General features: G+C 37.8%; 1 protein-coding gene across 5 annotated transcripts in view; it reads left to right on the top strand.

Moving 5' to 3' along the window:
• The window catches only part of LOC127428483 (neurexin-2-like), a 574,215-nt gene that overhangs the window by 69,651 nt on the left and 482,728 nt on the right, over positions 1 to 21,836 (top strand). For all 5 annotated transcript variants that reach the window (XM_051676890.1, XM_051676894.1, XM_051676891.1 and 2 more), the window contains exon 2: positions 8,598 to 9,852. In XM_051676890.1, the coding sequence (XP_051532850.1) occupies positions 9,129 to 9,852 (724 nt within the window). In that variant the 5' untranslated portion in view covers positions 8,598 to 9,128. The remainder of the gene's footprint in view (positions 1 to 8,597; positions 9,853 to 21,836) is intronic.

Below are 21,836 nucleotides of genomic sequence, written 5' to 3'. Positions count from 1 at the left end.
CTAGCAAATTTATGATAACTTCTGGTGTCTATGTCAGGCACACCTCATTACTGCAAAAATGAGCACTGTGTAGAGATGCACAATATATCGCGACCACGTCGGTTATAAGTCAATTTATTAGTGATTTTCTCTATATTTATTTGTATCGGATAGTGGATATTTAGTGTTGGACATCGTTTCAGTCTATTTTTTACATTTTGCATTATTTTTGCTGTAATCTAGTGCTAACTTGGAACTAAGGAATAGTTCACCCCAAAATAAAATTTCTCTCATAATTTACTCTCCTCATGTCGTTCCAAACTGGTATGAAGTTCTTTCTTATGCGAAACACAAAAAGGACATTTTTAATGAATTTCTTGGTCTTTTTCAATACAATGGCAGCTGATGGTGACTCACTTCAAAGCTTAAAAAGTGAAAAAGTATCATAAAAGTAGTCCATGCAGCTCATGTATCATGTTCCAAGTATTCCGAAGGCAAACCAAAGGTTTTGGTGAGTCATTTTTCAGTGAAAATTTGATACTATTTTATTAGGTGTGTAACGATCCATTGATCTGGATCGATGCATCGGTAAGATAACAAACGATGCGATGTCATTGATACAACTTGTAAACATCGATGTATGTTTTTTTTAAGAACACTTTAATGCCAGCCACATCTGTACACATTTCCATCATACGATGAAGCAACCTTATGATATTAATCTTGCTTTATAAGCACTAAATATGCTTCTCATGTGGGACACAGATGTGGGAATGTAAGTATTTTGGATTGAAAGACTTGCTTGACTGTTGTAGAGATGACAAATTGTCACTGTAGTGTTTACCTCATTCCACAAGGCAATGAGCTGTCATCAAATGATTGATTATCACATGTATGTGACTTTTATTTTTATATTTTTTTTCTCTATTATTTTTTCAATAACTGAAGTACTTTCAAGAACTGAAGACTGATGTCAGAGAGCTCAATAAAATATGAAAATTATATTTTGGTTGCATTTGTGAGATAATAAATGCAGTTGATTGTGTAAAATAGGCACACTATATTGTAATATCAATCGCAGGCCCCTGAATCGAATCGACTTTGAGGTATCGGCAAACATCGGAAGAGAATCGATATCGTGATTTACACACCTATATTTTATGATACTTTTGAGTGCTTTAAGCTTTGAAGTGAGTCACTATCAACTGCCATAGTATTGAAGATGGACCAGGATATTTATTAAAACTTTTCCTTTTGTGTTCCGCATAAGAAAGTTTAAAACAAAATAGTACAAAGTTTTAATAGGACTTGAATCCTCTACACAATTATCTGCAGGGCTCCAGACTGTGACTAAAATGGTCGCAAATGCGACCAAAAATAATTGATTGCGACAATAATTAAAAATCTAGTTGTCACTGGCGACAGTCGGGTTGTGTGCGTTCATATGCGGTTTTGTCAGATATCATCTTTTGAGTTACTGAGTATATTTTTAGAACACGCACAACCAGTGTGCCTCGCGCCACTTTTCACATGTTCTGTTTCTGACCAGCTTGCTGCACCACACGCAACAATAAAAGTCTTGAGTCTTGAACAAATTACTCTTTTGAACTGGATCTTTTTCAAGAATCACCCAAAAAGAACTTAGGGTTTGAACTCAGGAGCTCAGGTTAGCAGTTTGAATCAGATTCAATTTCTCAGAGAATCAGCTGTCAGTGAGCTCACAACTGGGAGTTCAGACATTTCAAAATAAGAGTCCCATGTGTATTTCGGGCTTCTTTATAATTAAAAGTCCCGTATTATGTACCACTTTTTTTCTTCTGGTAATTATTTATTGGGATTGGAGTAGCACAATAAACTGCATCTGGGATTTCATTCAGTTTGCACTCTTGTAGTCTCTGTGTCTGGGGGCCATCCGATAACGGTAAAGAAAGACTAAAGCAATATTTTAAAACAATTAAAATGTGTGTGTGTGTGTGTGTGTGTGTGTGTGTGTGTGTGTGTGTGTATATATATATATATATATATATATATATATATCAGTGTGTATATATATATATATGTGTGTGTGTGTGTGTGTATATTATATATGTATATATAATGTATATGTATAGCAAACTATAGTTTTGGCAAGTCGTTTAGGACATCTACTTTGTGCATGACACAAGTAAGACAGACAGACAGATTGTTTCACTTTTAATTAACTATATCACAATTCCAGTGGGTCAGAAGTTTACATACATGAAGTTAAATGTGCCTTTGACCAGCTTGGAAAATTCCAGAAAATTATGTGAAGCCTTTAGACAATTAGCTTCTCACAGTCTCAAAATAAAGTAGTGATCCTAACTGAAGATAAGGAATGTTTTCTACGATTAAATGTCAGGAATTGTGAAAAACTGAGTTTAAATGTATTTGGCTAAGGTGTATGTAAACATCTGACTTCAACTGTATATATATATATATATATATATATATATATATATATATATATATATATATATCAAGCTTTTGACACTTAGGACAATTGAGGGACTTGTACACAATTATTACACAAGGTGCAAACATTCATTGCTCAAGAAGACAACACACTACTATAAGCACACTATCATTTATGTAAATATCTGTAATGTAGATTCTGAAGAGAAGTACTAAATAAAAATAAAAATCTTTTATCTCTTATATAAATTATGAATGAGGTGTGTGCATTTATGAGACATAAGGGAATGCAAACTTATCTTCTCAACTATATATACTGTTTAGTAAACCTTTGATGAATGGGTAATCAGCTGTCTTCCTTTTCTTCTGCTTTCTATCTTGTTTCTAAACAGCAATATAAATCGAGAAAATCTGTGATATGGCTACTAAAATCAGCCATTTGGCTCATTAATGTTTCAGTTTTGGAGCCAATGGCTTCTCAATCATTTTTTTAGTCTGGAGCCCTGATCTCTACTATCATACATACAGAAGCTACAACCTAGCCATATACTAAGCTTTCAATGCATTCCCACCTCCAGTGAAACTTAACAGTTAAAAGGGCAATGGTCCAGTGGGTGTTAGATTATAGAAACCATGTCAGAAAGTTTGCTAGCCTCTGCCTGCTCCCACTTTGAAACCATCCTCCATCATTGACAGGTCAAGTTAGCCCAATCATCTGGGACTTTAAGCTTATAGCGCTCTTCCTCTGAGCCTCACACGGTTCTGCTTTAAATGGGATTTCAGCTACATCCTATGCTGCTCTACTGATCTCACATCCAGGCCTGGAGCTTTCAGTGATGGCGGTCAGTTTTTACTGTCTGTGGTGCTGATATTTGCTGGCCGCTGACTGTGGTGCTGAAAGAACAGCAGCCATCTATGCCATTGCATTGATCTGCCGTTTTCTTCGTGGCTAGCTGCTTTCCTCATCTCAATTATTTCTCCTTATATGGACGGAGAGTTCTGAAGTTGAGGATGCAGGCATCTCCATTTACTTACCATGTGCCTCTCATACTTATTGCAGCCCCGAATACTTTTGAACAGCCACAAAGGGGGCAGATTTTTCTAGAGCTGCCATTTCTTGTGGGTAGGTGGCAGAGGAGGACTCCGTTTTTAATCATGTAGATTTGATTTGGCTAATTAAAAGCAACATCAAGAGGAAATAATGTGAGTCAGAACTGTGATGCTTAATTGAATATGAATGTGGTAATTCAAGTGTGATCTTTAAATATAAGCTCAACAAAAATGCTCATGTATTCAGGGGATGTTTTGTTGCGTATGTGCTAATTGAACATTCATGCCATGGACTCTCTCCCTAAAGTGCCCTCGGTGCATCCTTATGCTGTCCATTACTCTCCAATGTGGGAGCAGAAAGCATGGCTAATTCTATTTGGTGGTAACTCAGATAGCGTGCTGACCTGGGAACTGGGCTTTGATCAGCAAGTGTTGAGTGCTTTAAATCTACGGTAAAACAGTTCAGGCAGGATTTGTTTGCTGTCTTGTGTGAAGGGGAACATGCCAAATGCTTTGTCAGTGCTGCCTCTACTGCTCTCTTCATTGTTATGCACTGCGTTGCAGTCATGCATCATGCTCAAGGGCAGATAATGACCTTAATGACAATGACCGTACCTGGAGAAAAAAAGGAATTGTTTCTATTTGGATTTCTAACCGGTTTTACAACCTTGTTGAAAACATGCATACATTTACAGAGTCTGCATCTATTCAGTTAAAAATGAGAATTCAGCACAGCCGAGAAACGCAGGCATGTGCTGATATAACCTGAGTTGAAATAGGTTTAAGATATACTACGTTCATGACACACTCAGTCGTTTATTTCTAAGACAATAAAGTCGCTGTCATCTTCAGATCAATGCAAACAGAGGTACAAAATGATCCTTCTTCAGGCAGAGAAGTCTGTCTGTGATGTTAAAACCAAATTACATGGCCGATATATTTGGAATGGCAAAGGATTGATTGTTACAGGAGCCAATTTGATCTAAATTGAACTACTTTTCACTTCAATTATGTTTCATATTTCTTCTCTCCCCTCCTGTCTCATATATGCTCATTGGCTTTGTGGCACAGTGCTTCATGCTGCATGGAACTGCTATTAAGAATTAGTCACTAATCCTTTGACAAACATAAGAGAACACAATCTTTCTCAAGACTGTTTTGAAGTTTTTGTGCTTTCGATTTCCATAGTTTCATCTTTTTTTTTTCTTGTGTTTGCCAAAAATTACCAAACAGACCCCTTCATACCACCCCCCCCCCCCCCCCCCCCACACACACACACACACACACACACAGGAGAGAATAATTTAAGACCAGGTTTCAAAAGGCTGTTATCACTTTCAAGGTCTTTTGAGAAGTCCTCTTGTGCACAATCACAGCAATTAATTAGAAGCAAATTAGAAATTAAGCTCACATTTTGCGTGATTAAATTCATTTTTCTTCGCTTGTGAATAGTGCATAGTGCTTCAATATAATGTCGTCCTCTGTGCAAGCACCTTTTTTTATGTATGTTGATGAGGCCAGAGAAACTGAAAGGGCTCTAGCACCCTGCTGTGTACTTCTCTCTGCTATGTCTCTCAGTTTTTCCTGTCTTGTAAAAGTATGTTGGTGCTGCATATTCCTCAATAATAAACATACATTTCTACCACCCCTCAGCTGATGCCCATACTATGCTTGGTCTTTATATATACTATACTATACTATATCTTTATATGTAGGTGTCCACTGAACATTTAAACCATCTTTTTGCGTTCACTGTTTCATTTTAAATGGTCCTTCATTTTTAAATGCACAAATATTCCATGTAGTCTCTGAGTTGATAAAAACTGCATGGATAAATAGAATTGTAGCAAAATGCTGTCTACAGTAGATTTAGATCCGAGTATAGCATGTCGGACCGCAAGACATGCCAACTTTCCAAAGTATTGCATGTCAACTACCCATGTGTCATTCTCTTTGTCGCAGGCTCTGTTGTCACAATGCTGTCACTAGTGTACTAATACTCTTAGTCTCTATATGAGTGAAAGGGAGAGGTGTTGATTGATTTAGAGGTCTTCGGGGGGGCTCCTAGCTGTTTGAAATCCTAGCTGTGAGCTGGTTTGTGAATATTCATCTGTGAACTGATCAGCAAATTTGCAACGTGAATGAAGGGGTCTGTCAACTAGCCCAGTCTGTTACAGTGCAAAGTGCATTAAAGATTGATTCCATTATCCTCAAAGACTCAGCCTTCAGCCTTCAGCTGGGGGAATCATACCACCTGTTTTTTTTTTTTGTGTGTGTGTTATCAAACTGGTCTTATAATGAAAATTTCCAATAAAAGGCCATAAACATTTGTGCTTTGTGTTACTAGGGCTGCATGAGTATGACAAAAATCATAATTGTCAATTATTTCCCTTGATACTGTAATTTAGAGTAATATAATTTGTATTAAATGACTTACTTTGTGTAGGGAATCCGCATGCTATATTCTTTATGTAGACTACAAATCCAAAAGCTGAGAACCTTGTACCTGAATACTACATTGCTGTTTTATACAACTTTACTAAAAAATGAAAAGGAAAAAAATAAATCCTAAATTTATAGTAAAAAAACTGACACCTATGGGTGCCAGAAATTCACTCCAAAAAATACAGTATCCATATTTCAGGAATTACAGGATTTAATTTGGATGCCTGTATATTTTACAGTTTACTACCAAATATGTCATGAAATTATATAATGTTAATATACCAACCTACTGAAATTACAATATATGCTTTGTACTTTTAATTGTTCTGTTTCCATAGTGACACGTGGTGAAACAAAAGGTCACATGATAACTTAAATTAAATCAAGTGTGGCCTCTCCAGGAGCAATTGCCAACCACGTAAAACAAGTCAGGTGACACTGAAAGAATGCAATAAAGATTTACTAAACAATATAAAATGCAATGTAAAACACCCCACAGTACATAACTGAGTTCAAAAATAGGAAGAGACATAACTATTTAAATAAAATGTAATCAAATGTGATTGGTCACATGGAGACTTCTAATTTTAACAATAGTTTACCATAAAAATATTGTCTTATTAAATATTCACCATTAACTATGGGAAATAATACTTTTTTCTTCTAGAATATATATATATATATATATATATATATATATATATATATATATATATATATATATATATATATATATATACGGGTGCATCTCAATAAATTAGAATGTCGTGGAAAAGTTCATTTATTTCAGTAATTCAACTCAAATTGTGAAACTGGTGTATTAAATAAATTCAATGCACACAGACTGAAGCAGTTTAAGTCTTTGGTTCTTTTAATTGTGATGATTTTGGCTCACATTTAACAAAAACCCACCAATTCACTATCTCAACAAATTAGAATATGGTGACATGCCAATCAGCTAATCAACTCAAAACACCTGCAAAGGTTTCCTGAGCCTTCAGAATGGTCTCTCAGTTTGGTTCACTAGGCTACACAATCATTGACACCCTTCACAAGGAGGGTAAGCCACAAACATTCATTGCCAAAGAAGCTGGCTGTTCACAGAGTGCTGTATCCAAGCATGTTAACAGAAAGTTGAGTGGAAGGAAAAAGTGTGGAAGAAAAAGATGCACAACCAACCGAGAGAACCGCAGCCTTATGATTGTCTAGCAAAATCGATTCAAGAATTTGGGTGAACTTCACAGGGAATGGACTGAGGCTGGGGTCAAGGCATCAAGAGCCACCACACACAGACATGTCAAGGAATTTGGCTACAGTTGTCGTATTCCTCTTGTTAAGCCACTCCTGAACCACAGACAACGTCAGAGGCGTCTTACCTGGGCTAAGGAGAAGAAGAACTGGACTGTTGCCCAGTGGTCCAAAGTCCTCTTTTCAGATGAGAGCAAGTTTTGTATTTCATTTGGAAACCAAGGTCCTAGAGTCTGGAGGAAGGGTGGAGAAGCTCATAGCCCAAGTTGCTTGAAGTCCAGTGTTAAGTTTCCACAGTCTGTGATGATTTGGGGTGCAATGTCATCTGCTGGTGTTGGTCCATTGTGTTCTTTGAAAACCAAAGTCACTGCACCCGTTTACCAAGAAACTTTGGAGCACTTCAGGCTTCCTTCTGCTGACCAGCTTTTTAAAGATGCTGATTTCATTTTCCAGCAGGATTTGGCACCTGCCCACACTGCCAAAAGCACCAAAAGTTGGTTAAGTGACCATGGTGTTGGTGTGCTTGACTGGCCAGCAAACTCACCAGACCTGAACCCATAGAGAATCTATGGGGTATTGTCAAGAGGAAAATGAGAAACAAGAGACCAAAAAATGCAGATGAGCTGAAGGCCACTGTCAAAGAAACCTGGGCTTCCATACCACCTCAGCAGTGCCACAAACTGATCACCTCCATGCCACGCCGAATTGAGGCAGTAATTAAAGCAAAAGGAGCCCCTACCAAGTATTGAGTACATATACAGTAAATGAACATACTTTCCAGAAGGCCAACAGTTCACTAAAAATGTTTTTTTTTATTGGTCTTATGATGTATTCTAATTTTTTGAGATATTGAATTGGTGGGTTTTTGTTAAATGTGAGCCAAAATCATCACAATTAATAGAACCAAAGACTTAAACTACTTCAGTCTGTGTGCATTGAATTTATTTAATACACGAGTTTCACAATTTGAGTTGAATTACTGAAATAAATGAACTTTTCCATGACATTGTAATTTATTGAGATGCACCTGTATATAAATAAAAATACATGTATTAAATAATTTTCAGCATACATGGTAAGGTTAACCAGTTAACCATTTAAAGGTTTTTTTTATGTAGCATTTTTTTAAAATAACAAACATTTTGACATTAGTACCACAACTAATATTAAAATCTTTAATAAATTATAAATATATTGAGCAGCGGATGTTTATGATTGGTTAGAATGCCCAACCGCTGAAAAACAGGAGTAGACCTAAATGGAATGCTGTAGTTGACAGTTTTCACGATTCGTTTATTGTGGCAGCTGTAAATGTGATCCTACAAGTTAAAACCAAAATGTTTGAATTTTGTGCTGTATGTGAATTTGTAAGACAGATCAGACATCAACCAGTGTTTCCTTTTTGGTCGTAAATTAACATGCTGTCTGTTTTTAACTTTCAGAGGCCTGGTCAATAAAGGATTTCTAACAGTGGCAACTGCATCTATTCGACTCATCGCTTCATCAGTGGAATGCAGACATACCTCTTTGGATGGCGCTGAGGTTTTCTGGGGAAAAGGAAATCATGTATTTGACCTACTACCCACAAAACTCAAAATACAGCTTCAGCACTAATCTTACTTTCACCAGAGGGTGAGATGCATAAATCGGTCTTTTAACATGTCGAGTCAACTAGATTTTTAGGACAGTTTTAGATTTCAAAGCACCAAGTTCTGTGTGAGGTTTTTTTTCTTGGGCTTTCAGAAGTATTCCTCAATGGAGATACTCAAAGGAGAATCAAGATGGAGAATCAATTGAAAAGAAACTCTTAAATACTAGGGGGTTTTAGAAAACTGGGTCCATACTATTTCGGCAGTGCTATTTTGGAAAAGACCAGATAAATTAATACACTAGACTGGGAATAAATCTCTCCTCTGCAGTGGATTAACAGAAACGGAACATTAGAAAAGGGGGATTAGCAGCACTGTTGGAAGATGATGACGTGGAATTGGAGGTGTAGCGCGAGGTTTTCACAGGCCTCTGTTCTAAGCGGACTGATAGTGGCTGTTGCTGTGACCACAGCCCTCGAGTTTGATGGCCTGCCGGGCCAGTGGGTCCGCTACGGACCCTGGGAAGCAGGAGCCACTGGAGAGCTGAGCTTCACCTTGAAGACCAACGTCAGCAAAGCCATCGTGCTGTACCTGGACGATGGCGGTAATTGCGATTTTCTTGAGATTCTCATCAACAACGGTCGACTGCAATTGCGTTTTGCTATCCACTGTGGTGAGCCGGCCTCGTTGCACATGGAGACGCACGTTAATGACGAGCGCTGGCATCGCGTGCTGCTCACACGGAATTATCGCGAGACCATGTTGGTGATGGACGGAGAGGCCAAAGTTGCGGAGGTGAAATCCAAGCGTAGGGAAATGATGGTGGCCAGTGATTTGTACGTGGGTGGGATACCACCAGATGTCCGTCTCTCTGCCCTCACTTCCAGCACTGTCAAATATGAGCCGCCTTTCCGTGGCCTTATCGCCAATCTTAAGTTAGGAGAGACTCCTCCTGTCCTCCTGGACAGCCAGGGGGTGAAGAATGATCTGGAATACCTGTGTACCAAACAAAACCCCTGCAGCAATGGAGGACGCTGCTCAATTCACGAAAGTGAGGTGCTGTGTGATTGCACCAAGACTGGCTACATAGGGAAATACTGCACTGAAGGTAAGTGAGATGCTTTCCGGTCTTACACAAAATTAAGATGTGCTTCTATCAAAATACCCAAGTGGGCAATGTACTGAGCAGTAAGGGGAAAGGTTTGCTTTTAAGGAAACTTATTGGCCACAAAAATGGAAATCATTAACCAATAATCTGATCTGGCCTGTACGTTTTAATTATTTGGTTAAGTGTTTTCCTTATCTATTTCCTATGCTCTTAAAATACACTCTGACCGCTAAAATTTTTCAGTGTCTGAAAGTGGACTAGTCTAATCCAACTGAAGGAGAATGTTGAGACTTTTAGGACAATTAAGTGATAATATGAATCATATGTTAATTTAGAGCATATTTATACATAGTGTGCTTGGTGTCTGGTATCAGAGCGTATTAGCTAGGGGTGCACAATTATTCGAAATTGAACGAAATTGCAATATGACCATGTGCGATTATTAAACCGCAATGGGCTGCGATTTAATAAAATAGAAATAGTCTGCTTGCACTGCTCACTTTAAAGTTTATGCACGCTGCTCTGTCCTGTCTGTATCTTGTTAGTACATAATTACACTGTTTTCAGTGGTTACAGTGTGGTTCTGTGCTCCACGAATCCTTGTGTTTAGTGTAACAGATGTGCTCCAAATTTTGTTTAACATAAATCAGTTATAAATTTTTTAGCATATTGCAGTTCAAATCATAATCGCAGTATAACTTTTTGTCCAAATTGTGCAACCCTAGTATTAGCCTTTTAAAGTCCCTTGAGAATGTAGGGCTAATTAGATATCTGTGGATGTACTTATTAAATCAGGTTCACAAGTTTACATGTTTACCGCTGTACTGTTGTTTAGAGAAACCGTTTATTTCAAAGACACTGTAAATATGGGATCAATATCTTCAATGTATCCAAAATATGAGATGATAACAAACAATATTTGTATCCTGATATCAGCATCACTCAAACGATCTGGGTTCTTTTTGCTTTTATATTGAGTTTTGAAAATTAAGCTGAACAAAACAAAAACAGAAAACCGAGTTCTAATAATGTAGTGATATATAGATATATTGTTTAAAGATGTAGAAATTTCAGAACCATAAATGAAAACCATGTTACCTAATAAAGTAATAATCTACAAAATCATGTCAACATGATCTCCATGAGACATCTTTAATTTTCTAGCAATATTATTATAGGAAACACAATACAAAGCATTAGTGAATCTTATCATATCCAAACCTTTCAATATTTCTCTACAAAACTGTCATGCCTATCTCCATGGACCTGAAGCAGAACACAGACAGTGGAAGTTTAAGATTGTTTGCAGTTGTACTCATAGCAGTGTACAATCTGTTCACATATGTACCATGTTTCTTTGCTAATTTTATGAAAACATTGAAGTGTTGCAGCATGGTAAAGCGATTTGCCATATAAACTGTTCTAGGTGACATATGTAGACTAATTAGGTCATCTCAGCAATGTCTCATGCCTTTGGTTAAGTCACAGCCTGTCATATGGCAATACGGTGTTAAACCCGAGGCCAAATCTGCATGATTTCATACAGAAATATATTTGGCCATTTTTCTCTCTATTTGAGTGGCCAGCGAGTGCAGAGACTATGGCAGCTCACGCTTGGCTTTTCACTTAATGCAGTTCTAGGTTACCCACTGTGGAGTCCACAGGAAGCAGCGCTTTGCTCAGAACCAAGAGAATGCTAGCGTGACGGAGAAATCCTGCAAGTACACTTAGAATTACGATGAAATGGTCCAACGCTTCAAAAGAAGAGAGATATGTGGGATCTAGAGACGTTAAGAACAGAAAATAAATCATCCTGAAAGTTGACACAGCAAACTGGATTTGACACTGGTAAAGGACAATATAAAAAGTAACTCTTGGTTTTCTTACACCTTAAGTCCTTGATTTTACCTTGCTTTAAATTTTTAAATGCACTGTAAGAAATTAATGTTAATAATGTTTATGAAAAAGAAATATTAGCACAATGTAACATATAAATAATGTCCCAAAAATGAATGACTATTTGCACCCAGGTGTAAATTGCACCTGCCAAACAGCATGGCTGTTTGCACCCCAAACACAGGTGGAACCACAGAAATGCCCATTCTGTTTCCTATCTTCACTCTTAATATTTCCTTTAATACTACTTATAATAATAAATGAAATTAACACAAAGGTGGACTTCTTCGCATGATTTGGTCACGGTGAAGGTAGGGGAGTTCAGAAAATGGTTTGATCCGGGTAAGTGGTGGGGTCTGTCGATTTATACACACGTTCCCTCCCTGGTTTGGGCCTTGAGGGGTGATGGCTTTCTCCTGTTGCTTGGCATCGGTCGTGTCTAGATTATATTGATCCTTTTACAAAAATTTTGGGAGGCTTATCCTTAAAAAATTTAACCATGGTTTTCTTATAGTAATATTGTAGAAACCATGAGTGTAGTAACCATGCTTTTTTTGCTGGTTTTGATACAATTAATACTGTAGAATCCATGACCATGGTTTTACTATAGTATTATTGTTGTAACCTTGACTGTAGTAACCATGGTTAATAATGTGGTTACTATGATTTTACTACAAATACCATAGTTAACCTATGGTTACTGTAGTAAAACCATGCTTACTATTTGTAAGGGAAGGTTAAAAAAACTTAATTTGTTTTTTATTTAATTTTGTTAAAGATTACTCAATTAAATTTGATGAAAAAATGTCATGAAATTGAAAAGCATTAATCTTAAAATTATTTTTAGATTTTTAGATACAAGTGGCTACCAAATGTATATGCTGTTCCACCTCAATGTAGAAATTCAAACATGTATTTTATTTGGGCCATATATAAATTATTACACATAATAGTATTGTCATCAAAGCTAGGACCATTTTTTAGCTGGAGAGGCTCAGTGTTTTAGAGTGTAGATAATCAAAGAGTCACAGTGTAATTATTATTTCTTTAAGTATTGTTATAGCAAATCCTCTGAAGAATTATTTGAGTGGCAAATAGTGGTGGTTAATTACACGCTTGTCCTTTCAAATATAACGATATTCCCAGACTAAGAACAGGAAATGGTCTCCATAGTCAAGCCCTTGTCAAACCTCCCAGGTGAAATTTTGCTGCCTTTTACCCTCAAAGCTTAGAGGGCCTTCAGTATCAATTAAGGCTGCCCTCACCAGAATGGAAATCTAGGCCAAAGCAATATATCAGCAGTGCGTCGTCCTCCTGTGTGTGCATCTTCTCTTCTGAATCTGCAACGGCTATGCTAATAGAGCTCCCATCCATGAGACTTCAACATTTAAGAAGTGCCATTTAGTTTTTCGCTGAAAACTAAAAATGAAAACAAGTGAAATAAAAATGAACATTTATTGGATTATTGGAAACAAAAACAAAAATCAAAAACTGAATATAATAAAAATTTTAGATTTTAAAATACTTTATATTATGCAAATTGCTACCTTTTTCTGAGATAGTTTTGCGTGCCCTAGCAACAGTTTGTGTTTCCTCGCAATATGTTTTGTGTGCCCTCGTAATACTGTACGCTTTATGTTCTCTTGCAATAAATTAACCATGGTTTACTATAGTAATACTGTAGTAACCATGTTTTTTTGGCAGAAGCCATGGTTTGGATACATCTAACCATGGTTTTACTGTAGTAATAATGTAGTAACCATGATAGTAATCACATTGTGTTTTGGCTGGTACCATGGTTTTACTTGGCCTATATGAACTTTTATGTATCTTATTTTCTTTATCATTTCCATGTAAAGCAGTGAATTACCACTGTGTATAAAATGTGATGTATAAATAAACTTGCCTCGCTTGGCCTATAATAATATTGTAGTAACCGTGACTAGTAACCACATTTTGTTTTGACAGTAACTAGGGCTGTCACAATTATGAAATTTGGCTGACGATTAATTGTCAAACAAATAATTGTGATCATGTCGATTAGATGTCACTTTCATGTTACTTTAAGGCTCTCCAATTAAACCCATGAGCCCTTATTTCACATGAAGTTCTTCAAGACCTTTGAGATTGTTTGTTTGTATTGTATCATCTCTTTAGAAATAGAGTAAGCAGGTATGAAACAAGGCTGCTCTGTGTCACTGCATGGCATTAACACCACGTGTATGAACCAACGATAATAAACTGGAGTGCTTTTGCATTCTCTAAAATCCTTGTTCATATAGTCTGCGGTGCGGCAAGATTTCAATTGAATGAGACACTCAAAAGCGGCATTTATTCCCTTATTTGTACAGTAATATGTTATTGGTATTTTAAGTGCACAGTAATCGCGGTTATCTCAAATAAAGAGTGCAAAGGGTGTATATGCTTTTGCCCCTAAGAGAATGTTAAGCAATAATGCAACAATGCTTTTTAATGTTATTTTTTACAAAGTTATTATAAAGGTATTTAAGATTATTATAAAATTATTGTAAAATGTCAACAATACATTTCCTATGATGTACAACCGCACACATAAAATACCTCACATTCTTCATGGAAGATGACTGAAAAATGATGACTTTTGCATTCATATATGCTGTTTTGTAATTGTTTTGTAAACATGCGCTAGACGGCCGTCTTTGAACATTGTGCCAGATATCGCAATTTTTTCAGCATCTCGCACGTGAGCCTCACGTTTTTAAGACATCTGTAATTTACCAAATGTAAAAACGGATGGATAATTCAAATTCTGTCCGTCACTGTAGTAACTTTTTTCAGTTCAGATAAAAAAACAAGAAACTCTGCTTAAACCATCTTTACGTGGTATATTTGCTTGTGCTACTTCATTCTCTTTCATTCTGTAGGGCTTTACTGGTTGTTTAGATCAGTGTTACTATCAGAAGTAATTAATAATTATTTCTTTAGTTATTAATTAATATTTAAATTAATTAATTTAATCTAACTCATTAAAACCGGACATGGGGCTCCAGTAAATGTAGTGTGCTATGTTTAGGAGTGGGTTTGGTTATTAGCAATAATTAATAATTATCAAAGACAATTATTAATTATTAAAATCAATAGAACATTGATGAGAATCAATGTTAGCTTTTTCTAATCCTTTAAATCAGCAATTATCAAAGATAATCATTAATTGTTAACATCGATGAAACATTAATTAAAATGAACACTAGCTTATTGATCATTCAAATTCAACAATCATCAAAGATAATTATCAATTATCAAAAATCAACAGAATATTAATAAGGATTAACATTGACGGGGCACCACCCTGGAATCAGGGACTAATAACCAGAGAGTATAACAGTCTCGATATTAGATTGTTTTCTTAGGAAAATCGACATCCGAAGAATATCGATTTTCGGGAAAAAAACAATGAATGAAGGCTTGAATCCGAGCACTGATATCCCGTCAGCATGACACAGGCGTATGCAAAACAAACCATAACACTTCTCTTTGTAATATAAACAAAGTTTATTTATGCAGTAATATCAATTAATAATTAATACAATGCAGTCAATAAACTTCTGACTTACAACTACAAACTAAACAGTGATATGATTAGATATGGAAATAAAAATAATTCTATAACATATGAGGGTGTGTGTGTGTGAGAGAGAGCGAGTGTGCGTGCGTGTGTGTGGTTAGTACGAGAGAGAGAGAATAAAATGACGGCCCTAAAGCCGATTTCGCGATCGTGGGAGAGAAAGCAGCTGTTAGTTTATCGCTCAAAGACGCAGTGGACGGCTCGTAAAAGTCCCGCGTTCTTTGACTCTTTAATGGATAACTCAGTTTGCCGGTTTCACCCGCGATGGCGAAAGATGCACAACAGTCCAATTTGGTTGGACCACAATACAGCAAAACAATTTCGTGATAATTAATACCCTGAGTATTAATAATGAGCGGACATGGCGGTCTGTAAACTGTACAAGCAAAAACCTTGAAACACAAGAATAACACACTATAATATTCTATCTCTGCCCAGACGTAAACCTCTTACTTGAATCGCCTGAGGACACAGGTAGAATGTGTGTCCATGTTCTCCGACCCGGTTCCTTGAGGCTTGTGTGATAACAGGAGGCCGTTTCCTCGCTCTGTTGGCGGGCACGGCTGTTGATTCTCGGCGGGCTGGCGGAGTGTCGACTTGATTGAAGATGGAAGAGAAATCTTTAATTTCTTCACTTCTGCAGGCAAACGGATGAAGATGCGAATTGCTCAGTGGTCTCCTTCGGATCCGTTAGAGTGTTCGGAACACAGAGTAATCTCAACTCTTCCAGCGAGATGGAGATTTTATGGCCACAGTTTCAAGTCGGATGTTATGAGTTTGCACCTGAGAGCAGCGATGAGCTACGTCTGTACTCGGTGAACAAAGTTGTTGGAAGCAAATTCCGGAAGCATTTCAAAGGTATTTCTACTCCTGATGGTGTCATGGTTTGAGGGATGTTCTGTTATGTGCCTCATCCAATAGGAGTTGAGAGTTCGATCCTATAGTGAGCAAGTCTTCATGGGATTTGTAGTCTGTTTTGGACTCCCTTTGTTTGATTTTGGCACGATGTTTATCAGTAAGATTTACGACTTGGTGTGGGGGTTGAGTTAGGTTTTACGACTGTGTAAGGCCTGCCTTTGTCTTCTATCTGAATACGAGGCCCAACAATGCTCTGTGTGTGCGCGAGAAAGAGAAAATGTGCCTGCATGAGCGCAGTCTCGGGTATATTGGAGTGAGAAAACAGCACTTTTGATGAAAAAATAACTAGTATTAAATAGGGATGTGCGAGACTAGTCGACTAAACGGTTCTGATGCTGCAAGTCGACACTGGAATTACTAGTCTGTTAATATTTCCCCCCATTAAACTGATAATAATTTTTACACATTTACGTTTGGCTTTATATTTTTACAGAAGCTGCACTTAAATGACTGTCATATTAATGTTACATATTTTAAATAGAATTAATAATACAAATATATTTAAAAAAGAGGATATCTGGAGCAGATACAGAGTTTAATTTCACTTCAGGCTGCGCATGCGTCTTCCCTCTCTCTCGCGGCGCACGCAGGAAAATGTCCTCTCGCTAGACAAGCAAACTCAGCAAAGTAGTTATGAAATCACTTCGGTGGTGCGGGAATCAGCTTTCCAAATGTTTGAAAGTCCCTAAGGATGTTTTCACATTTGAGTCTTCTTTACATCTGTGCATGCTTGGATGTTATTTTTCCGCTGAGCAGGCTTTTTCAAGCACAGGATAGCCGCCTCAGGTGAGTCAAGTGCCGTCTTTTACCGGACCATGTCGACGTGTTAATTTTACTCATCAAAAAATTTATGCTTTTGAGTAAGTAGCCTAAAAAAATAACTGTTTTAGACTAGGTATGCAATTTTTTTTAATCTGCTGATTAAGAAGGCTATTTTCAATGAGGTGCCGACTGCTTAACGTGTTAAACTATCTTTTATTCTGTGTGCACATCATGTTTAGAATACTTGGTTTATTGCAGGATACATCACAGGCCTATTTTTTCTGTCCTATAGCTACTTTTTTTATATTGTTTTTGGTTAACGTTCCTTACCGAACAACTGCACGTCCTGAAATACGCGCAAATTTTCAGTGCTTTTTTTTTTTCTGTCTCATAGATTTGGCTTAGTCTACCTGTTAATTATTTTCAACAATGTCCTGACTGTTTTAATATGTTAAGTGACTTTTACTATGTGATTTCCATTTAGAACAGGCTTTTAGGGTTGTTCCATTGATCCTACACTATTCATTCAATTGTTTTCAATAAATAAACCTGTTTATCACTAAAGGTGAATGTGTGTCATGTTCTGTATTTAATGTACAATGATCATAATTCAAGGCGAGCACATCACAGATAAATGCCCCTTTTCAGTGGAATTTAGCATCAGATTTGGAATAGATTAAGTATTTTAAATGGGTCGCATAAATTATTATTTTTTTTTTTACTGTTTTCTGAAGGTTGGTTTCTCTTTAGACTAGTCGGTTACAAAACTTCTATTTAAACGACAGTAAAATTAGTCGTAGGGCACATCCCTAGTATAAAAACACTTCTATAAGATCTTTCTATATAATGTTATATGCATTAGGGAGTTTTATTCTGATGTTCTATATAAGTTCATAATTCAGGTGTCAGATGTCTTCACCCTGAATGAATGAAACTCGACTCAGCCATGTCGGCACTCCAGGCTGTGTGCATTCAGTAAATTCCCCCAAACTCTGAAAGGTGTGACACCTGCCAAGATGGTCAGATGCAAAGTTGTCACCATGGACGAGTCCAGTACAGGCTGGAGAGACCTGTGCGGTGGACATGGGCACAAACTATGTGACACATAAATTGCCTGGAACTGCTTGCAGTCCTCTTGGCTCTGAAAGCCTTTCGATCAGACGTGCAAAGGTTTCATGTTTTGATTCATTCGAACAGCACTGCTGTTGTGGTGTATATAAATCGTCAAGGAGGAGTACGGTCACACCCAATGCTGAACCTGGTGAGCAAATTCTCCTCTGGATCGAGTCAAGTTTCCGATCTATAAACGCAATGTACGTCCACAGCCACCTGAACAGTGAAACAAATTTACTACCGTGTCAGAGTGCCAGAATGTAGAAAAGGAGCCTCCACCCTCAGTCAGTTCACAGGATTTGGGAGGTATTCAGTGAAGCCGAGGTGGACCTGTTTGCCTCGCTGGAGATCATGCATTGTCGCCTTTTGATACTCCATGACACAACCTCCACTAGGCTTGGATGCCTTGGCTCAAGATGGCCAGTGAGAAGCAAATATGTGTTTCCCCCATCCACTTGTTACATCAAATATTGTGCAAGATAACTGAAGACAAGAAAACAGTAATACTAGTTGCCCCGAAATGGCCCAACAGCCACTGGTTCCTGCATGTGGTAGAGCTGTTGGATGCTCCCCCAATGGAAATTCCTTTGGATCTGCTCTCATAAGCTCAAGGCAAGATCTGGCATCCTCAGCCAGAGCTGTGGAGACTGCATATCTGGCCTCTAAACGGAGCTAGTCTGACACAATAGGGTTGTCGCAATCTGTGCTTGCCACCATACTACATGCCAGGGTCCCTCAACGAGGTGGCTGTATGCATTTAAATGGCGACTTTTTGCTGATTGGTGTTCCTCCTGGGTTGAGGACCCTTTGCAGACAATACTATCCTTACTGCAAGAGTGTTTAGATGCAGGAATCCATGGCCAAAGTATAAAATGCTGCCATGATCTCTTTGAAGGCTTGTCTGTAGGCAAGCACCATCTGGTCATTAAGTCTTGCATTGCTACTGTTCCGGTCTTGGACTTGGTGTGAAATGCGCTTACAGGTTCCCTGTTTGAGCCACTAGAGGCGGTAAGCTTCAAACTCTCTTTGAAGGCTGTTCTGCTACTTACTTTGACATTAATCAAATGTGTCAAGACCTTCAAGACTTTTCGGTTAGTGTCTCTTGTTTAGAGTTCGGACCGGGCCTGTCGAAAGCCATTCTGAATCCCTGTTAGTGTTATGTGCCCAAAGTGCTGGCAACCTCTTTAGTGCTCAGGTTGTTACCCAACAAGTGTTCTCTCCTCCTCCCTTTGAGTCGGACGAGGCTAAGAGACTGCATATGCTCTGCCCCATGAGGGCATAATGCATGTATATTGACCGAACGAGTCAATTCAGGGTGTCTGAAATTACTCTGTTTGCTTTAGAGACCGTTCACAAGGTTTAGCCATCTCCAAGCAAGCGATTTCCCACTGTGTCGTTTATTCCATTGTGCATCGTGTTATAATTTGCAAGGCATACAGTGTCCTATGCATGTTAAGGCTCATTCCACCAGGAGTATGGCCTTCTCCTGGGCATGGGCAAAGGGCGTGTCATTAGAATACATATGTATGGCTGCAGGCTGGTCTTCCTAAAACACCTTTGCTAGGTTTTATAACCTGTATGAATCTTCCCTATCTTCCCAGATTTTCACAGAGAAAGAGGGTTGATTTTCCAGTGATCACTGACAGTTAGTTTGTGTTGTTGTTTTGGGTGTTAGGTCAAAAACCGTGGTCTCTTTATTACCACAGGTGTGAATAAGAGCATGCGGGCAATATTTTACTACTCTGTTGGCTAGTGTCACTGAATTAAACCCTTGGTCAGGTGCTTGACTATCCTGCTCCCCTCCTTCCCACTAAGTGAAAAGATGTGTTAAGACATTGGACCACTACCTGGTATGGCTGTCTTTGCATAGAGTTGTATAGTTTATTGTTCCTTCTCTTCCTTCCTATTTTTCAATATGAAGGAGTTATTATAGCAATGCCTTTTACTACCTTGTTGGCTAGTGGGCATTGCCTTAACAGTAGTATGGCATTATGGTATACGGCTCCCACAGCGTCAGCTATTGTAGTAGCAGTGAAGTAACAAACTTGAAAGGAAACGTCTTGTTTACTGATGTAATCTTGGTTCCCTGAAATTAGGGAACGAGATGCTGCACGGTTGTGCCGCACTATTGATTATCAATGTTAAGGGATCGAGAGATGTGCTCTCCTCCCTTCAGTAGGAATATTCTGATGGTGTGCGCTGGCCTCCAGCTTATATGTCCACGATGACATAAGCATGGGGCGGAGCACCAAGTGCCATCAGTCAATCAAACTGGTGAGATGGTAAAGGGTTTCAAGGTCACCACCTCTAGGAGGAGCTCCCACAGTGTCAGTTAGCATCTTGTTCCCTCCTTTCAGGGAACCAAGGTTACATCAGTAACCGAGACGAAAGTAATATTGTAGTATCCATGGCTGTATTAACCATCATTTACCTTGTGGTTACTATGGTTTTACTACAATGGTTTACAATGGTTAAACTATGGGTACTGTAGTAAAACCATAGTAACCACAAAATTAAGATTTTTATTACTATGTTTTACTACAAGTACCATAGTTGAACTATAGTAAAACCATGGTAAATTTTGTGGTTACAATGGTTTTACTATAAATACATTCAGTAGTTCACATGTTAATTTTAACATAATTCTTTAATAGGGTAAGCGTAAATGGATTTGGCTCACTGTCCATTTTACTTTACTTGACTTTACTTGAGTTTAGTAATAAATAGACAGAATGTGGAGTTGGGGTGGAAGAGGGATGCTGGAAAATATTGCCACCGCAGTGAGGTAAGCAGCGGTTCATATGTGCTTTCTCTGGTGTTGTGATTGGTCAGATTAAATTAACTTGCTCCCCCCGAACTTTGTTTATAAAACTCCACTAGTTAAAGTATGGTTACTGTAGTAAAACCACTGTTAATTTATTGTGAGGAAACTCAAACTATTGGCAGGAAACGCAAAACTTTTTCGAGGGAACGCAAACCTGTTTCAGAAAAAAATTCTTCCTGTCCTTCATTGCGCTCCGTAAAAATACAGCTAGTTAGTTATAACACAAGACGGCCTTGAGAAATTTAACAGGGTTATTATATTTAAATAATGAACATTTAATGCATTAACTTTTGCAGCCCTAAAATACCAAAATAAAAACGAAATATACTGAAAAACTTAAACTAGAAAATGCTGAAAAACTAAAGCTAACAGTAACAGTAGAGTGAAATTAACAAAATGTAAACTAAGTTGAAAGGAAAAAAGAAAAGGAAAAAAATTACAAATTAAATGAAAAATACATACCGTGCATGGAAACTGCTGTGCTAGTCAGAAGCTGTAATGCCACTGTTTCAGCCCTGTATATATACAACATTAACATAGGCTTGCGGGGAGCTCTTTAAATCAATACTGTTACTATTTTAAAAGGCATATAAGCATAAATACACACACACACACAAAGAGAGAGACCCAAGTGTTCCACAATAACCGCATACTTTGATATGCCTTCAGATGATGAAAGCAGGCTTTCACTTGTACTATCTGTACTGTATAGTGGCTTTTCTTTAAGTGTGTGGGGAATGAGCCTTCACTATGAGAACAAGGCCATCCACTCCCAAGGATTAAATAATGTAGGCTGGGAGTCTGTCTTATTTATCAGCACAAATTAGTCTGGGTTTCCCTCAACGTCGAGGCATGTGCCAAGGACGC

The sequence above is a fragment of the Myxocyprinus asiaticus genome, chromosome 38, assembly GCF_019703515.2.
Source record: "Myxocyprinus asiaticus isolate MX2 ecotype Aquarium Trade chromosome 38, UBuf_Myxa_2, whole genome shotgun sequence".
Taxonomy (NCBI): Eukaryota; Metazoa; Chordata; class Actinopteri; order Cypriniformes; family Catostomidae; genus Myxocyprinus; species Myxocyprinus asiaticus.
The sequence above is the reverse complement of the archived record's forward strand: the minus strand, read 5'-3'. Positions and strand labels throughout refer to the sequence as shown.